At 40.7% G+C, this 19,815-nt stretch overlaps 1 protein-coding gene across 3 annotated transcripts in view; it reads left to right on the top strand.

Annotated features, from left to right (window-relative positions):
• Nucleotides 1-16,599, top strand: part of PAPSS1 (3'-phosphoadenosine 5'-phosphosulfate synthase 1) — a 74,443-nt gene extending 57,844 nt beyond the window's left edge. For 2 of the 3 annotated variants that reach the window (XM_073340852.2, XM_073340853.2), the window contains exons 11-12: nt 7,118-7,347; nt 15,908-16,599. In XM_073340852.2, coding sequence (XP_073196953.1) covers nt 7,118-7,347; nt 15,908-16,046 — 369 coding nt within the window. In that variant the 3' untranslated portion in view covers nt 16,047-16,599. The remainder of the gene's footprint in view (nt 1-7,117; nt 7,348-15,907) is intronic. The other variant, XM_073340855.2, reaches the window with a different exon arrangement.
• Nucleotides 16,600-19,815: the final 3,216 nt, after the last annotated feature.

Genomic DNA, 19,815 nt, shown 5'->3' with positions numbered 1-19,815 from the left:
ATAAGTGTTATTTCCTACCTTTTTCATTCAGGATATATTTCAGTCTGACAAGTAATCAGAAATAGTGCACAGATGCAGTTTGGCCGTGTTTAAAATTGCTGTGGGAACTGTAACTTTCACATTTTCTGACTGTTGAGATTTGCAGTCTTAAAACTATTTTTCTTGATGTAGGGGAAGTAATTGTAGTAATGTTCTATTCTTTTAAGTTCCGGAATCTTTGTGTTGACAACCTAGTCTGCCTGAATATATTGCTAACAGAAATAGCAGTGACTTTGGAAATACACGAGAAATACTGTTCCTTTGTCTATGTGACATAAGGAATACCCATCTTCTAAGACTGTAAGGGACAGATTTTCAAAAGAACCCTGCATGCAATAGCTCCTGTTTAAACACCTAAACAAAGTGGACAGATTTTTCATTTGTGCTCAGCATCTGTTGAGACTAATGGGAGCTGCTGGGTACTGAACACTCTTGAAAATCTTGTCACTTCATTGAGGTACCTGAATAGGTGCTGAGTTTGTAGAACAAATAGCCCCAGTTTTGAGTACTGAACACTTCCGACATGGTGTCCCTACATCTTCTGGATCTTTATAAGAAAGGCCATAATGGGTCAGACCAAAGGTCCATCTAGCCAAGTATCCTGTCTTCCGACAGTGGCCAGTGCCAGCTGCCCTGGAAGGAATGAACAGAACAGGTAATCATCACGTGATCCATTCCCTGTCACTTATTCCCAGCTTCTGGCAAACCGAGGTTGGGGACACCATCCCTTCCCATCTTGGCTAATAGCCATCGATGGACCTAATCTCCATGAATTTATTTAGTTCTTTTTTGAATCCTGTTATAGTCTTGGCCTTCACAACATCCTCTGGCAAAGAGTTCCACAGGTTGACTGTGCGTTGTGTGAAGAAAGACTTCCTTTTGTTTGTTTTAAATCTGCTGCCTCTTAATTTTATTTGGTGACCTCTAGATGTGTTATGAGAAGGAGTAAATAACACTTCCTTATTTATTTTCTCCACACTAGTCATGATTTTATAGACCTCAGTCATATCCCCTCTTAACCGTCTCTCTTTTCCAAGCTGAAAAGTCCCAGTCTTATTAATATCTCCTCATACGCAAGCTGTTCCATACCCCTAATAATTTTTGTTGCCCTTTTCTGAATCTTTTCCAGTTCTAGTATAGGCCACTTGCATGCCAAATGGAAAAACTGTTCATTCCCTTGCCTGTGTTTGTCAGTTTGGGCTCTGCTGTATATCTTGAAGTAGTTCTTGGTGAGAGCTGCTTTTTACACAGGAATAGCCGTACGGGATCAGACCCAAGGTCTGTTTAGTTCAGTATCCTATCTCCATTAGTGGATAGCACTAGAAAGCTGCAAGCAACTTCTTGATAGGTTGATATGGGGTAATCTGGCCCCATGAAAGTCTCATCCTAATCCCTAATCTGTCTTCAGCCCTGAAAAATTGAGAGTTCATCTCCTTTCTGCTGCAGAGCTACTCTCCTCCTTCATCACTAATGGGTAATGCTACCTGTGGAATTTTGGATGTGATCCGTTGTTATTCGTGGAGTCTCCAGGACTAAGCCTTGCCCTTCAGATCAGGCCACCAGATCTTCTGCATCTAGTGGTATAACAAAATAGCACTTCAGTAGGGGCGGAGGGTCCTGGGAGGTGGTGGTCAGGGAACAAGGAGCAGGGGGTGTTGGATGGGTCGCGGGTTCTGAGGGGGGCAGTCAGGGAACGGGAAGTGGGAGGGGTTGGATGGGGGCTGGGGCCAGGCTGTTTGTGGAGCACAGCCTTCCTTACCTGGCCCTCCATACAGTTTCGCATCCCAATGTGGCCCTTGGGCCAAAAAGTTTGCCCACCCCTGGCCTAGGTCTTCAGAGTTGCTGCAGACAAGATGTTAAAATCCTGCACCAGTTGGAATGCTAGGCATCTGAAAAACTGTTCATGAAGAAAGATTCACAGCTCCCTCTACAGTGTTTCTAGTGGCCTTGCGGGAAGCTTCATCTGCGGAAGATTTGCAAAGTAGGTTTCCATTCCCCTGCGGAGGTATCTACTCGTAGGAGGTGCTACTGGGTTGGTTCCCAAATAATTCCTTTAAATTACAAATCTCTTGCTGTATATGGGGTGAATGTCTGTTTCTGCCTGTTATTCTATTACAGTAGTTAAAACTCTCTTCTTTTCCTTTCACTCCCTCGTTCTGTGGTACACTACTTCCCATTAGTGATGAAAGAGGAGAAAAGCTGTGCAACAGAATGAGAAATTTGTGACCTGGTAATTCTCTTTGTTAGCAGATTCTCTCCTTATTCAACCTACCCTGGTGGTCTGGTAAATGACTAGAATGCAATTTGTAACAAATTGAAATTTTTTTTCCCTAAAAAGACTTGACCATTTAATTGATTTAAGGTTGTTATATATAAATCAAGTTATTATTTTAATGCTAATCCATTGCTGGAGGATTTTTACAGTTTTGGAAGAACTCTTCTGGTGGCCTGAGCTGCAGGGTGGGACTTAGTGCTGGAGCCTACAGCAACACTGGATTGCCTCCAAATTTCTTAGGTAAATGATATTAACCCAGTAGTGATGCATGAGGAGAGAAGCTGTTAACAGAAAATTATCGGTAAGAAATTGCTCATTCCAGTATAACTTTGATTATGACCTAAAAGTCATTAATCAGAAGTTAACATTTTTCTATTTAATTGCTCAATTCTTGACATTTGCTTACTTATTCTACTGTGAAAATGCCTTATGATAAAAGAAGAGGACAGTGGGGAATATGCAGTCCTTTGGCACTCTGCCTTCCACAGTCTCTTTAGTCTCTTGCCATCTTGCAGAACTTGCTAATTGATCAAACTGTCTTCAAGATGCCAGATGCCTCCTGATCTACTATGGCCACCCAGTGTAGTTTGGAAGGCCAGGGAAATGCAGATGGAAAGTTGTTTTTAGTTTGACTTCAGTTTGGCAAAAGTAAAACTGCTGAAAGTGAGTAAATATTTATTTCATAGTACTGATTAACCTATAGTAATGCTTGCAATTAAAATGTTTATATATGTAATTTTTTATTGCTCTGATGGGATTTTTGGCAGGGAATTACTGGTCTGCATTTCTTTTAGAGGAGGAACGTATTTAATTTTAAAATGGAAATGTGGAGCCAGATCGCATTTCACTGATGGAAAGACTTCCTTTGTATTAATCTGTCATTATACTGTAGGCCAAAAAAAAAGGAAAAATAAAACATTTTCAGAGAAACTAAGTGTTCCCAAAAAGGATTAAAAAAATTAAAGGTTGCGTATTTTTCTTCCCAACCACGTTAAACACAAATGAACAACCCTTTTCCCCACCTCAGCCCTCCCTCCCCCCAGAATTAATATAGAGTCTATTAGGATTTGCAGGTGGTATTTTCAAAAGTGCCTAAGGACCCAATTTTCAAAGGTATTTAGGTGCTGAGAGATGTAGATTATCACCTAGTGAGTTTTCAAAAACACCTGAGCGGGTTAGGCACCTAACTCCGATTGATTTCTGAGTGAGAGAAGCTTTGGGGAGCTTTGGATTTAGCAGTGATATGCAGAGGTGTTGGGAGCAGGGGGCCCAGAATCTCATCAGAGGTGCTCGTAGCCACCTCCACTCCGGCTTTGTCTCAGCGAACCAAGCAAGAGTGCCAGGGGTGCAGAGTGCTTGAGCCATCTGTGCACTAAGAGTTCCCTACTTCCATGCAAAACAGTGCAACGTTTACTCCAACTGTGTTAGAAATAGCCACCTTCTTACTGGTTGGAGTGTTGAATTGATTTATTGAAGTAGATGGCTAATGTGTGAATCCTGTAGATTTTAATTAATGGTTTATGTTTCAGTATGTTGTATTGGGTGATTGTTAATAAAGGGAGTTTTTTATGTAGCAATAGGTTGTAGTGTATTAATATGGGAAACTATTGCCTGTCCATGTTACTTAAGTGATGTGGTGGTTTATGCATAACTGTTTTTTCAATAATTGGCATTTATGGTTGGAGATAAGTGTTGCACATTTTATGCAGAGATGAAGAGGAAAGATGTGCATTATGGTGGGCGTGTCTGGGTGAGGTAATATACATATGGCAAAACTATGGTGGATGGGTGAACATTGAGTTAGGGATTTCCTGTGGTGGCTTTTTTTTTTTTTTTTTTTTTTTTAAATAATTGTTGTATTGGTGATATATGCAGTTGAGCAACCTTACCTGCTTTTTAACATTTTGTTGGGACACTGTATATTCAGCTTATGGATCATTTCCCCGCTCCCTGTCTTTTAGTACCAAATAAGAAGCATAGTTATTTGAACACAGGTGCACTTTTAAATATGCATTTCCAAATTTTGCTGTTGTAAAGCAACGTTGTGAGAGAATGCATAATCTTTTAGGGAAGTGCATTTTACTCTATCAGATTAACTTTTAAATTTTGGGGGGAGTATTGAGGATTGTGCCTAGAAATTGTAATATTATGGAATGGAGAAATAGTGTGTGCTTGGGTCTAAACTATTGCTATCGTTTATTTTAGTATCCTCAAGAATACTCCAGGATATGTGCTCCCTCATGTCTCAGATCAGTGTTCCAAACACTATACTAAAATTACTGTATCTTAAATATGTAGAAGACCCAAGGAAATCTTAGATGTCATTGGATTGCCTGGAGATAAAGCACCACTTGTATGGGCAATACATATAAAAATGATGCAGAAAACCACTTTAATTTTAGGATAGGTCTAGATGAAGGCTTATATTTACATATTTAAATATTTGAGGAAAAACTTGTGTTTGTGTGTTTGTTTAGATTAGGATGTGGAAGTCATTTCTGTATTATCAATCAGAGGCTACCTACCTATGGTCATCCACTGTTTGAGGGTGTGAGACACTCTTCTGACACGGCATGTGTGACTGGTTGGATCACAGAAACCCCCTTGGGAACTGCCAACTGATGTGCCAAGACTACTTCTGCCCCTGCTTTCCCTGCCAGTTTGGGACTCCAGCACCCTGTCTTGTTGAGCCAGACATGCCAGTCTGCTCCAACACAGACCCAGGGTCTGATCCATGCACCCCAAAGCTGCAGACTTAACTGAAAGCAGTTTAAGAAATGTTCCTGTCTTTGACACTAAGATTCCCAACTCACAATGGGGTCCAAACCCCAAATAAATCTATTTTACCCTGTTTAAATCTTATACAGGATAAACTCATAAATTGTTTACCCTCTATAACACTGACAGAGAGAGATGCACAGCTGTTCCCCCTCCTCCCCCCCAGGTATTAATACATACTCTGGGTTAATTAATAAGTGAAAAGTGATTTTATTAAATACAGAAAGTAGGATTCAAGTGGTTCCAAGTAATAGCAGACAGAACAAAGTGAATTACCAAGCAAAATAAAATAAAACACACAAGTCTAAGCCTAGTACAGTAATAACACTGAATACAAATAAGATCTCACCCTCACAGATGTTTCTATAAGTTTCTTTCACAGACTGGACACCTTCCTAGTCTGGGCACAATCCTTTCCCTGGGTACAGCCATTGTTCCAGCTCAGGTGGTAGCTGGGGATTTCTCATGATGGCCACTTCCTTTGTTCTCTTCCACCCACTTATATATCTTTTGCATAAGGCGGGAATCCTTTGTCCCTCTGGGTTCCCACCCCCCTTCTCAATGGAAAAAGACAAGGTTAAAGATGGATTCCAGTTCAGGTGACATGATCACATGTCACTGCAAGACTTCATTACCCACTTGCCAGCCCACAGGTATACAGGAAGACTTACAAGTAAAAAAGAGCCATCTACAGGTAATTGTCCTGGTTAATGGGAGCCATTAAGATTCCAGACCACCATTAATGGCCCACACTTTGCATAACTACAATAGGACCTCAGAGTTATATTTCATATTTCTAGTTTCAGATGCAAGAGTGATACATTTATACAAAATAGGATGACCACACTCAGTAGATTATAAGGTTTGTAATGATACCTTACAAGAGACCTCTTGCATGAAGCATATTACAGTTACATTATATTCACACTCATTAGCATATTTTTATAAAATCATACAGAGTGCAACGTCACAGCATGTTAGTTCAGTTACATTTCTTGATTTTGTAGGCTTATCCGAACAGCATTTCTGCATTGCTCTCTACAGGCAGGTTAATTTTGACACTGCTGTTAAACATTAAAAACATAGTGATTTACACATTAGGTCTCTTTGTTGTAGTCTCTTGTCTTTTTATAGTGGGCAATACCACATGTTTCAGAGGAAGGTGTCAAAAAATCTCTGAAATATATCTACATTAACACTGTAATTTTTCACCTCTAGGGGAAACTTTCTTCCCTAACTCATAAGCTTGTGTTTAGAAGGCTGAAACAGGACACCTCTTTTAACTTCATTGTTGTTAATACAACTACAATACTCTTATCCACGTGAATAACTAATCTGTTTTAAATCCTACTGAGCTATTTACTTCCACGCTATCCTACACAAGGGAGTTGCATAGGCTAATTATATTACTTAGCGTTTGCCCTTATAGATTTTTTTTTTTATTTAGTTCCTTTAAATTTAGAGGTCCCAGCTGACCATTCTATTCATTATTCATTCCATTCATTCGTCATGTCAACATATTCTTTCCAAGTTGTGTCATCCTATTACTCTCCTACAGAAGCTTCTCCCTACATCTTAACATGACATCCCTAGGGCAACTACAGTAATTGGTTACATGGAAAAGTAAGAGGAAAGTATTCATTGTAGCCTGACTGTCTTTTAATGAAACTTAGCAGCTGGAAATGGAAAACCAGCACTGTGACCAGTCAGGTCTTCATGAACCTAATAGCAAGTGCTCTGTTGAACCCTCACTGATTTATGGCTTGCGAACTGCTTAACAAACTGGTATGTAATATTGCTTTCAAGAAAACTCTTGTTTTATATTTTTACTGTAGAATAACAATAATATATACACTGATGCACATTTTATTTATTTTCTTGGGACATGAGACACCAGAGCCTAGTTCTACGTTATAGGCAATAGTGTTAGTTTAGCGGTAGCAATAGCGTTGTTGGTCCTCCCACTTACCTCCCACAACTTCTCTTTGTCTCCTGTTCGTTTGTTTTTCTCAAATTGTGTTCCAGGTTCAGTGGCATTGCAGGTCACGGATGGTAGCAGGAGCTAATTTCTACATCGTGGGACGGGATCCAGCAGGCATGCCACACCCTGAGACTGGGAAAGATCTCTATGAACCAACCCATGGTGCAAAAGTGCTGACTATGGCTCCAGGCCTCAAAACATTGGAAATTGTACCCTTCAGAGTTGCAGCTTACAATAAGAAAAAGAAGGGCATGGATTATTATGACTCTGAACAGTAAGTTGTTTCTGAGTAATGTGTGAGGTTTGGGTTGTATTTTTGTTAAGTCTTTCATAATTTATCACCTAGTTTTTGATTAAATAGAAGCTTCTCGGAGATCAGACAGTTTGGTTTGGGAACACTTAGTCTCAGTTCACAGTTCTTAACTTAGAGACTAACGAATTTATTTGAGCGTGAGCTACAGCTCACTTCATCGGATGCATCCGATGTAGTGAGCTGTAGCTCACGAAAGCTCATGCTCAAATAAATTGGTTAGTTTCTAAGGTGCCACAAGTCCTCCTTTTCTTTTTGCGAATACAGACTAACACGGCTGTTACTCTGAAACCAGTTCTTAACTTGTTTTTTATCTTCGTATAGAAGAAATTATTTTAACCTCCACCTCTTTTGAGGTTGTTCTTCACTCTGTGTGTCCCAAAACAGTTTCTATATATATTACTGTGGTGCTTACCAGTGCAGTGCCACTGTAGGTGGAGATCATTTACCATTTCATTTCAAACCACTTTCTTCAGGAGTTTAAAACACAACTGCTTTCATTTTATACTAGTTGATATCGCTGACAAGCTGTAAGGGTAGATGTCTTTCCAAAAAGAGAGCATAAATTAGGTACGTTATGTCTATAGCATACATTGGGTTGGCCACCCTGAGGCTCCGGAGCCACATGCGGCTCTTCAGAAGTTAATATGCGGCTCCTTGTATAGGCACCGACTCCGGGGCTGGAGCTACAGGCGCCAGCTTTCCAATGGGCTGGGGGGAGTGCCCATTGCTCAACCCCTGGCTCTGCCACAGGCCCTGCCCCCACTCCACCCCTTCCCATCCCCTCCCCTGAGTTTGCCACTCCCTTGCTGATCAGGGGGAGGGAGAGGGAGGCGCTGGGAGAGGAACTGATGCGGGGGGGGGGGGGGGGCTGCTGGCATATTACTGTGGCTCTTTGGCAATGTACATTGGTCAATTCTGGCTCCTCCTCAGGCTGGCCAGCCCTGGCCTACATCTACGTGCTATGTGGTTTATCAGGGCAAGCAAGCTGCCTGTATCACATGGCCTGCTGAGGGGTGTTGTGTGGCACTGCTGCTTTTCCCCCAGTGGCGGGCCTCTGTGAGAGCTTCCTGTCCCTTCTGGATACTGACCTGATCTATGAGCAGGTCTAACTTTTTTCTGTGTACACATACAGCCACCCCTAACTCTTGTTGCCGTCCAGTTCAGGCAATAGAAAAAATGTGGCTGTGCTGTAGGGCCTGCGCATGTGACCACTATGCGCCTATTGCTGAAGTTGCAGGATCCCTCCCTTGGGATTTTTCTATAGGGTAGGAAGGGTGGTCTAGGGAACAGGGCAGTGGACTGGGACTCAGGAACCTGAGTTCAGTTACCAGCTCAGCCACGAATTTCCTGTGTGACCTTGGGCAAGTCACTCAATCTACCTCATGCCTCAGCTCCCCTTCTGTAAAATGGGAATAATACTTCCCTACCATCCAGGGGTATACTGTGAAGATAAAATCGATCAGTGATTTGAGGCACCCAGATCCCATGGTGATGAGGGCCGTATAAAAAGGCCAGTACTCTTTTTCCCTCCTACCATTTGTTTGAGGCTAGTGCTTGCAAGCCCAGGCAGCTGGTAAGACGAGAGAGGTTAAATGGTTTTTTTACTGGAGGAGTGAGGCCAGATGGAAGTAGGGAGGATTTAAGATGATATTCTGAAGAACTCCTAAACTCTGCAAAACTGAAAGTGACCGAAGCTGTGTTTTTTCTGGAGCTAAATAACTCCATAGGACCATGGCTTTCACTCTTGTAGAGTTGAGCAGGTGTTCCCATCCCCTTCACGCTAGCTGGCTGAACTTATGGGTGGGGATGAGGAAAAGGTAGACAGACCTGTTATGTTCAGCCTCGCAGCAGGGAGAGTACTTGTGCAATGCCGACAAGGATTAGATGGCAAATTTACAGAGGGAAATTATGCAGGCATTTGGACAGCCCGTATAACCATGTTGTACCTGGGCCCTGTATGATGCTTAATTAACAATTTGGGATGGTTACGTAGTTTTGGGTGTCTACTGAGGTGGAGTAATTTTCAAAAGTGCTGTAGGTGCTAAGGCGCCCAAGTCCCACTGACTTTCAGTGAGACTAAGGGCTGGTCTATGCTGCAGAGTTAGGCGTGCTTATTTACATGGCTCAGTGCTGGGAAAAATGTCATGCCCTGTGTGATGTAATTAAGCCAGTCTAAGCCCCAGTGTAGACAATTTTAGGTTGATGGAAGAATGCTTCCATCGACCTCACTACTGACTCTCAGAGAGGTAGATGAAAGAACCCCTTCTGTCACTGTAGTAAGTGGTTCTTCACTTAGACGCCTAAGTGTCTAAGCAATTTTTGAACTGGTGGGACTTAATCCCTCTTGTAAATTTTTACCACCGTTTATTTTTAAAAAAGGCTTAATTTTAAATGCTAACCTGGGATTAGAGACAGGGATTATGTGCATAGTTTGGACTGGTGCTGTTTATAATAACTGAGAGCAGTAGAACTACTTAATATTGAAAAGTTACTAACAGCACCTAAATATTTCTGTATTTATATAAAATAAACTACAAGCTTTATAGTAAAGTCAAACTAATGACATGAATATATTTCAGAGTAACAGCCGTGTTAGTCTGTATTTGCAAAAAGAAAAGGAGTACTTGTGGCACCTTAGAGACTAACCAATTTATTTGAGCATAAGCTTTCGTGAGCTACAGCTCACTTCATCGGATGCATACTGTGGAAAGTGTAGAAGATCTTTTATGCACACAAAGCATGAAAAAATACCTCCCCCCACCCCACTCTCCTGCTGGCAATAGCTTATCTAAAGTGGTCACTCTCCTTACAATGTGAATGATAATCAAGATAATTTCCAGCCCAAATCCAGGTTTTCTCACCCCCCCCCCCCAACACACACACACACACAAACCCACTCTCCTGCTGGTAATAGCTCATCTAAAGTGACCACTCTCCTTACAATGTGTATGATAATCAAGGTGGGCCATTTCCAGCACAAATCCAGGGTTTAACAAGAATGAATATATTGTTACTTGAAGATGTCCCTGTATCGTGATATCATGTTCTATGTAGTCCTAAATCAGCAATGTTAGCAATGGCAAGAAAGTTAAATCCATTGAGTCTACCCACTTGTAACATGGGATAGTGCCTGGGGAGACTATCCATATATTATACTGATAAGGTACTGTCACTGCTAGTGCATTGAATGAATATGCAGGCATGGCCATTAGATTAACCTGCTATTTAAGGGTCCTTGCAATAGATACAGTAGCAGTTAATATTGAGCATCTTATCCAACCAAACATTGGGCAAGTCAAGAGGAGTGTTCATGGAAAGGGTAATGTAAATGTTGGGGCTAGGAACTAGAGAATTAAGCAACTGAGAAATGTTTTCTTTAGTTGTAGTGGAAGGGAACCAGCAACAGACAGCAAAACTGAAATGTGACAGCAGAACTCCCATTTCATGTGATGGAGAAAGTTTGTAGGGTGAAGCACTCTCAGAAAAAGAGGTGCTTAGGAAGCAGAATTTTAAATCCTTTTACAAAGGGAATGCAAGCCAACCACCTGGGACTCAGAGAACTTGGCATTGCGAAGGGAAAACAGACTTAAATGTGTTCTGTGCTTTTCCTTTTGTCAAATGATCAAAGCAGAATTGTCTAGCGTGCTGTGTTACCATTTCTTTGTATTGCTGGATAGCTGATCTCACCTACATTTCCGCAGGAAAACTTGAGCATTTTTGCTCAAAGCTGAACTTTTGTAGAATTTCCTCACAAGACTACATTCTACTTCACTGAACTATTACATGCAGAAACCAAGATGGTACAGTACTATGGTCCTGTGCTAACCCTAACTTTTAATGTAAAATTTGATCATACTTACCCATTGATAACTGAATCAGTTAACATTAATACAAGCAAGAGGTTTGGAGAAAACTTCCAAATGAATTGTAATCATTCAGTGCACTAGGTGGGTGCAAAATTTGCTTGCTAGCCAAAAATATACTATGATAACCATGAAAAGGCAGCTGTTACACAGTTAGTTACTTCAGTCAGGTGTAACTTTGCAAGGCTGGAGTTGGCAGCTAAATAACAGTAATTGTTTGGGAGAGGACAGATTCCCAAGTCTTTGCAAGAAGACTTTCCTGTAAAATTCAGCCACAGACTGCTGCTGAGAAGAAACTCTATTAAGAAAGGAAATTTGTTTAATAATCGAAAGAAACCACAGCAATCTTTGGAAAAAATAATAATTCTGTCTTGACGGAGAACGCTGTGAGATCCTCTTAGCTAAAGGAAGCCCATAAATACAGCTACCAGAGCAGGCTGTTTGTCCTCCCTCTAAAATGTGCTTGAAGCTAATCTATCTACATATGCAAGGAGTGATGCTTCTTTAGCTCCTTCTGTTGGCCCTGATAATGGGTTTTGGTGTTGCCAGTGGAAAATAGGAAACTTAAAATGTTAAACACTTACTTTAAAAGTGTGGGGGGAAACTTCAATTTGTTTAAACTAAACATTGCACTTTTCTCAGTAGCCTGCTATCATTCTGCCATGAGCAGACACTTTCCTGGAGGTTAAGGCACCAGACAGAGACTGAGACTCAGGAGAGTTGGGTTCAGTTCCTGCCTGTGCCACAGACTTCCTATGTGACCGTGGCCAAGTCCCTTAATTTCCATGCCTCAATTCCCCATCTCAAAACAGAGGTAATATTTCCTTCCTCTTACCCTTTGTCTTCCCTCTGTGGACTGTAAGCTATTTGGGTTAGTGACTGTCTTCCTATTTTTTGTATGTAAAGCTCATAGCAGGGCATGATGTTGACCCTGGTTTCTGCTGGGGCCTCTTGGTACCACTATAATTCAAAAAATATTGAATGGTTAAACTTGTAATCTTTAAAGAGAGAGAGAAGCCCATTTTACTGGAGTGATAAGAACTCTGGTCTTGAAAAATGAAAGAAAATAATGAACTGTTAATCTATTTTGTCTGGTTTGTCAATTATCACATACTTTGTTTGATTTTTATATCGTGATTAGTGGTATAGTCCAGTTGTGTTACTGATATACAACGTGAGTAATGTGAAGACCAAGTGGACAGCACCAAATTGTTCTCTGTTTGCATCCTAATAGAATATAGGTTTCCACATGTAAAATGCTCTTTCTCTCTCTATCCATCTTGTCTTTTTAATTGACTTATTGCCATTTCCCCCTTATTCAACTGCCTAGCTCTTTAGAACTGAGCTGCAACAGACTGTACTTGTTTTTGGGTCTCAGGCTTACACCAGGCTATAAATCTGCAGCATTATTGACCTTCAAATGCCCTTTCAGCTACAGAGGAGGCATGAGGAATACTATGGAGCTCTTTCTTCTCCCTCCCTCGTCCCCACCCCTGCTATGGGTTTAATAGAGCAATCTAACCCAAACTTCAATGCCCACTCACAAAACATATTTCATAGCACTCTCATGGAGTGATTTTACAGCTTCAGTATAACAGAGCTGCAATACAGTATGCTTTGGAGAAACTTTCATCATCTCACTGGTGCATATTTTGAAGATCAAGTTTTCTGTTTCCCACGCCACGTTGACAGTTTTCACAGCTAATTTATTCCTGTCTTTTTGGAATGTGTGTTTAATTGCTGTTGCTCCACAAATTGTAAAATTTAAGTGGAGTTGTTAATCCTTGTGCAGATCCTTCATGAAATTCCCTGCTGTACCAACCAATCCATATAGCTGCTCCCCAAAACAAAATAATTTAAATGTTACCAGGCTAAGGGGGAAATAAACTAAGGACACACTCTTTCTTTTTTTGTTGTTGGCCACTTCTAAAAGGCTGTGAGTAACCTTTATTCTTGTGAAAGGTACTCCATCACATCAGTGCTACAGTCTGAAACACAACTGGCAGGAAAATAATTTTAAATAACTTGTGGAAGCATATACAGTAATATAATTTGGCTCAGCCGAAACTAATTCCATCCCATAGAAATAATTTTCAGAGTGCCTAAGTCCTATTTTAAAAAGTGATTTAAGTACTTAGGAGCCTGAATTCCCTTAATTTAACTGAGCTTTAAGTTTCTAAGTGCCTAAGTCTTTTTTGGAAATGAGACTTATGTGCCCTTGAAATGTCTACCCAACATCAACGTTACTCTTATGGTAAAGGTGTCTTTCTGTCCCTTTCGTCGCCCCATTTTATTCCTGCCCAGCTTCCCATTCCACCGAGTAATGAGCACAAGAATTCCTAACGCATTCAGGAGTCCTCCTTAGCAGTCCTCCTTGATCTGCGTTGTTTAAGATATTTATTTTTCTCAAGTAGCACCTTTTCAACTGGAAGCAAACTACGTTTACCAATATGTGTTTTTTCAAAAGAATGCTGGGTCCTATTGAATCATAGTTTCAGTAATGGTATTGGGTAAGGCTTCCTTTTCTTGCTAGTTACATCCTCCATTGCTAATACTCAATGGCATTATGATCTTTATCATTAATAAATATGTCAAATTGTGAGTGGTTGAACAATTAAAGCTACTTTTATAGTATTTTCCGTTTTAAAATGGAAAACGTTCTGGCAACACATACAACTTCAAACCAAGGCCTATGCAAGGACTAAGCAAACACTATTGGACCAGATCAGTAGCAGGTTTAAATTGGAATAGTTTCATTTCAGTTTAGCTAAACTTATTTATGCCAGCTGCTGAGAATCTGGCCCACTGCATTTAAGGAAAGCCATGCATTATAAAAGAAAATGTTTGCTGGAGGAAAAAAGAAAAGTGAGGAAGAGTAGAAATAACTCCTTGACCAAATCAAAATTTAATTTTATGAAGATTTGTGTAAATCTTTTTTAGATAGTAAAAGTTCTTCCAGTTTCTTAAAAAAATTAGAACTTTTTAATGCGGCAATGGACCCCTAGACTTCTTTATAATATTCCCCATAATTCTCTAATTGGAGTTTCTTAGCCATCTGACACATCTTGCTTGAAATCTTCAGGTCTGTGCTCTATGTGGCTGCTCCTTAGGGATGCTGTTATACAAACAGGGCCAGGGAGAGGTCAAATAGACCATGCATTGATGGAGATGCACTTAAATAGCATATCTGAGTCTCTTTAAATCCAAAGGCTGGTACCCTCTTCTGATCCCTTCTGGGAACCTGAGCCTCTGTTCAAATTCCCACCCCATTCCCTGCCTATAAACAGCTAAGTGTTGACACACAAATTGTATGCGAGCTTCAGAATTAACACCCCACAGAGTAGAATGTGGGGAGTCCATTCTTACAGCTATCTTAATCTGTAAACTCTGTACTATCTTATTCACACTAGGAAATTAATCTGGGTGCCACCTCCAACAAACTATTGGAGAAAACAGCTGCTTGTGTAGATAGGACAAAACTCTTTCCAACACAGTTATTGAGAGGTTGATAGACACCAGAGTCCTATCTATGCTGGGGAAGAAACTTGATGAATGTTCCCTATTTTTCAGTCCAATTCAGAGCACAGCTCTTCTCCATTCCAGTACCCTCCCTTTAAAAAAATAGTTCAGTTAAGGTTTCTTATCTGATGGGTGTTATATATTCTGTGTAGTTGAAGTACGTTTATATATATTTCTCCTTTGTTTCCGCAATCTGGGCATCCACACTACTGAGAGCAGGAAGCTCATTCTAGGCTTTACTGTTCTGCACCGGACTACAATTCAAATCAAAAAGCTGTGTTGCTAACCGCTTGTATGGTATGCATTGTGAAAGGGGACTGTGGAATGCTTTCTGTACTTTCCAGAGTTGCAGCCGTGTTAGTCTGTATCCACAAAAAGAAAAGGAGGACTTGAGTACTCATGCTCAGATAAATTTGTTAGTCTCTAAGGTGCCACAAGTCCTCCTTTTCTTTCTATAGCTTGCTAACCTCCAGCTCATACTGAGCATGGTTTAGCACTTAAAGTTAAACTCTGCCCTCTGATGCACACACTTGGTTCTCATTTGTTTCAGTCTGAACCATGTGCATGTGAGGTCAGTATTTGGCTTTTATTTCAAACAGACTAGGGAAGAATGAGTAACAAATACATGTTGCAAGTTGAACAAATGAAGTAAGTAAAATTGCTATATTTAATTTAACAATAAATCACTTTTGCTTAGGAACACTTGGTGGATTTTCTTACATTGTGTCTTTGTTTTCAACTGTGTTGGATGTTGAACTTGAGTAGCTGATGATAGATAATCCTGATTGCCCTCAATTTTCCATCTCTCCTCCTGAATTTTATCTTTAGGAATTATAGCTGTAGGAAGATAGGCAGTGGACCAGGATGAAACTATCTTGAGCATGTGCGGACATACACACATACCCCTAATTTATCTTAAGAATATATATATATATATATATATATATATATATATATATTCTATAGGGTGTATATACTTTCAGGATTTTCTGGTACTCTTCATTAGCAGCATGTCTGAAACCACAGTTGTGTTCTCAAAGTAGTATAAAGTCATTGTCAAAAAAAGGAGGAGGTAAGATCAGTCTCAGCTATAACTTCCATCTTTTCAATTTACATTCTCTTTTTATTTACTTTTTTAGCCATGAAGACTTTGAGTTTATATCAGGAACCCGCATGCGCAAGTTGGCTCGGGAAGGACAAAACCCTCCTGAAGGTTTCATGGCTCCCAAAGCCTGGACTGTGCTGACAGAGTACTACAAATCCTTGGAGAAGGCTTAGGCCTCTTATTAACTGCAGATCAATCTTTGACGCTTGATTTATTACCAAGAAGGGGACCACACAGTCACCATTCATGCTGCTTTGTTGTGGTGTCTGTCAGGAAGTTCTTCCCTGGAAACAGACTCTTTCTCTCGAACTTAGCATCATTCGTTGCTTGTCTTATGGGTTCTATTATGTATTGGCACCTAACAAACTGCTGGTTTTAATGTCTTCTCTTTTATTACAGTCTATACTCTTGCAGTAGGATTTTTAACTCTTGTCTTTTTTAATATTATTTTTATGCCTCTGTCCTATGAACTCTGCAGCTGTTACATCGATGCAAATTTTTTTCATACACTATTTAAGCAGTCTGGTAGTTTTTAATTCCATGGTTTGCAGGATAAAAGTAATGATTAGAACTATGGAAGTAAATGAAATATTTTAAAACTGTACTCAATACTTTTTCTGTCAACTAGTGATCACAGAAGCATTGTAACTTTAAGTTCTTGTTATATGTAATCTCAGAGAAAACTTCTTTATGAAGCTCAATTAAACTTTTTTGCTTTCTGTATTACATTTCGGAGTTTATTATTTTATTTTGTACTTCTGCACTGGAGCAGCAAAGTGAGAGAAATGCATAACTCATGAACAGAGAAAAATATAGGCTTTACTATTAATTATATGTAATGCTTATCCCAGAGGTTTAGGGTGGTGGTTGAATTTCTTTTATTTGCTTGTTGCCAATGGTGTAATATGTACTTAGTGGGAATATTTTATCTAGTTGGATTTTAAGTCTTCTCAATATTTGGTGCCACTTATTGTCTCATGACCTTAATACTTTTTTTAAAAAAAATGTCAGAAATCCTGCATCCATTTTTCTAGTTACTTATATTTCTGTGTATGTTCTTAGGCAGAGAGTTCATTCTCACCAAAAAAAATCTTCAAGTCTTGGCTACTATTGCAATATAAATACATGTCTCATGAGAGAATTTAGCCCAACATATGAACTCCCTATTTCCATCTTTTCAAGAGTTTTTGATGCGAAGTAAAATCTAGCCTTTTTTCTAGAACTTCCCAGTTTGCGTAAACGATGAAGCCCCACACATTTCAGAGGTCCAGAAAAAATATTTAACTAGTTAAATTCAGCATCCAAAACAATATTTATTGCAAAAATTACAAAAAGCAAATTCTCAGAAGAGTGAAATACAAACACTTACTTTCTGCTGCAGGATCTTTAGGAGGGGGAGATGAAAGATCACACAAAGTGACTAAGTTTTAAAGCTTTATTGATAAAATAACAACGGTGAGTGTGGGCCAGAGGGAGGGACGCTAAGCCTCCCTCTGTATTACTCGGCCTCTACCGCAAAGGGTTCATACACCAAATACCAACCCCCCCGCCCCCCCCCCCCGGCAGGGCAGAGCGAAAAACTCTAAATTCTCTTCTGCTCAGTCATGCTACGGCTGAGGGTGGGGCACACCTTTAATCATAAAATCCTCAACATGAAATACCAACCGTGCTGGTCAGAGCAAACATGAAATACCAAGGGAAGACCAGTTGGTGCACTCTGCAGGGCCGGTCGCTCTTTCCCCCCTTCCCCCACCCCCCGCATTTTCACCAAAACTGTGACAGATTTATGTTATCAATCTGCCTGGGGCGTCAGGCGATCAGGCTGAGGCCACAGGATCTTTACGGGGGGAGATGAAGGAGCACACCAAGTGACTAAGTTTTAAAGCGGGGTGCTCACCACGTCATTCAGAGGAAGGAAAGAAGCGTTAGTGCCCCAGCCCTAATCCACTTTCATACTCACACACGCACGACCCGAGGCTGGCCAAGCCTGGGTGTAAAGTAAGAAGAAGAGGGGGAAGGGTGGACAAGAATTCTGTCCTGTGCACAGGCCGTCCAGGGTCTGCTGTTCATCTCCGACTTGCTTTAGCTTTCAGGAGGGTTTTAAGTCTTGGGATTTGTGTGTGGCGTTTTGTTCAGGGACCTCTGTACCCTGTGCTCTTTGTACCAGTCTGAACCAGCCTTCCGTGGCTTCCTCAGCTTTCCCAAAACACACCAGCTTCAGGGACGCAAAACTGTTTTCCCCCTCGCTGGCCTTCACCGTCTCACTAATTTTTGCAATCCCCGGCCGTTTTGTTTAGTTTGCTGCTCTATTCTCACGGCTGGTTGGGGTTGGAATTCAGGCCCCGTCTTTTTTGGCATCAGAAAGTTTGCTTGGGTGCGATGGCCTTGGGCGGCTGGAGTCAGCTTCTTATTTTAGGACCTAGCTGGATTGTCGAGTTAACCCGTTCCTTTCTTCCTTCCTCCCCCTTTGGCCTCTCGCAACCTGCAAAGGAATCTTTCGCTCCACACTCACACCTTCAACCCCTCCCAAAATACTTTCCCATGCATATGCCTATATAGGTGTCAGCGATATACAATGTTGGTGCTTTTTCAGGGGACCGCAGGGGGGCAATTTAACTGTGACTGGGACATTCCCATGGGGCTATTTTACTGTGACTGGGACACTTTGGCTGTACCTTAATTTTCTTTTTCCCCCTCCCAGTAATGAAACTGAGTGATTAATTCTGCTTTTCCTCTGTAGACAAACTGTCTCTTCAGAAGGCTTTTTCTGTGTAAAGAAGCATACAACAGAAATGCTGCTCCTTGCTGCAGGCTCCTCTGTGGTGTCACATTCATGACTATACAGTGATTCAGAACCTTTTCTATAGCTGCTCTCAAGCTTAACTAGAGGAGCTTCTCAGTGTCCTTAACTGCCTGGCGCTGACATCCTTTTCTTTACAGTGGGTGCTACCTACCAGGGGGCCATAACTTTGAGAGCCTTATGGAAAAACTAGCAATAAGTGCCTTACACAGGCAGTAGCAGGACTAATGAATTACAGAGGTAAATTTATCCCAGACCTATCCACATAGCTTTTGGCACCTCACGTAACTGAAGACTGACCAGGGTGTTAAAGGCTAACAGGAACTATTTATCTCAGGAACAAGTGAAATTAACAACTTTTTGGAAATACTGATGTAATTCTGAATTGCAAAAAGATAAAGATGTATTTACTGAGATGTTTATTACTTGACCATAAAAGAGCACCCATCCAAAGTTCTTCTTTTTGAAGATCATCTTCCTGAAGTATAACGGACCAGAGTTGATTCTGACTCAAAGAATTTGGATTAGATATACATTTCAAGGTGACTTTTTTTCCGCTCTCACTCTCTGGCTAAAATCCTTACAAATGGGCAGTGGCCTCCCATTCTGATCTTACACAGGGGGACCATATGGCTGTTCTCCCATATTTTTTGCAGATCTCTGGAACTCTTACTCACCACTATCAAATCATTCTGACATATTGAGTATAATGGCTTAAAAAAGTAATAAAACACCAAAAAACTAAACCCCTTTCCTGCTGATTTTAAAACGCTGTATCAATGATGCAAGGACAAACTGGACCCAGCTTTCCAAAACGTAAGAGTTAATGAGGTGGATGGAGTTTACCAAGTCCTGGTCTTTTGGGGTTGAATAAGTGTTACAAAATGATTACAGCTCCTCAGTGACATTATTTATTCCAGATGATGCCAATTCCAGCAACATGCATTGAGCAACTTGAGAAAATTGTATGAGTTTTCCTGTAGAGTCACAAGGAAGCATAGAATGGAGGACTCAGGTTGCCTATTTTAAGGTTACACCAAACTGCTTGTCAGTGTAAATTGTGTGGGATAATGTTCCAAATCAGATGCCCTGGTTTGTGATGGAAAAGCAGCCAACAAAGACTGAGGATAGTGGCTCCTATC

This window comes from Lepidochelys kempii, chromosome 4, assembly GCF_965140285.1.
Source record: "Lepidochelys kempii isolate rLepKem1 chromosome 4, rLepKem1.hap1, whole genome shotgun sequence".
Classification (NCBI taxonomy): Eukaryota; Metazoa; Chordata; order Testudines; family Cheloniidae; genus Lepidochelys; species Lepidochelys kempii.
This window is presented reverse-complemented; position numbering and strand designations above follow the sequence as displayed.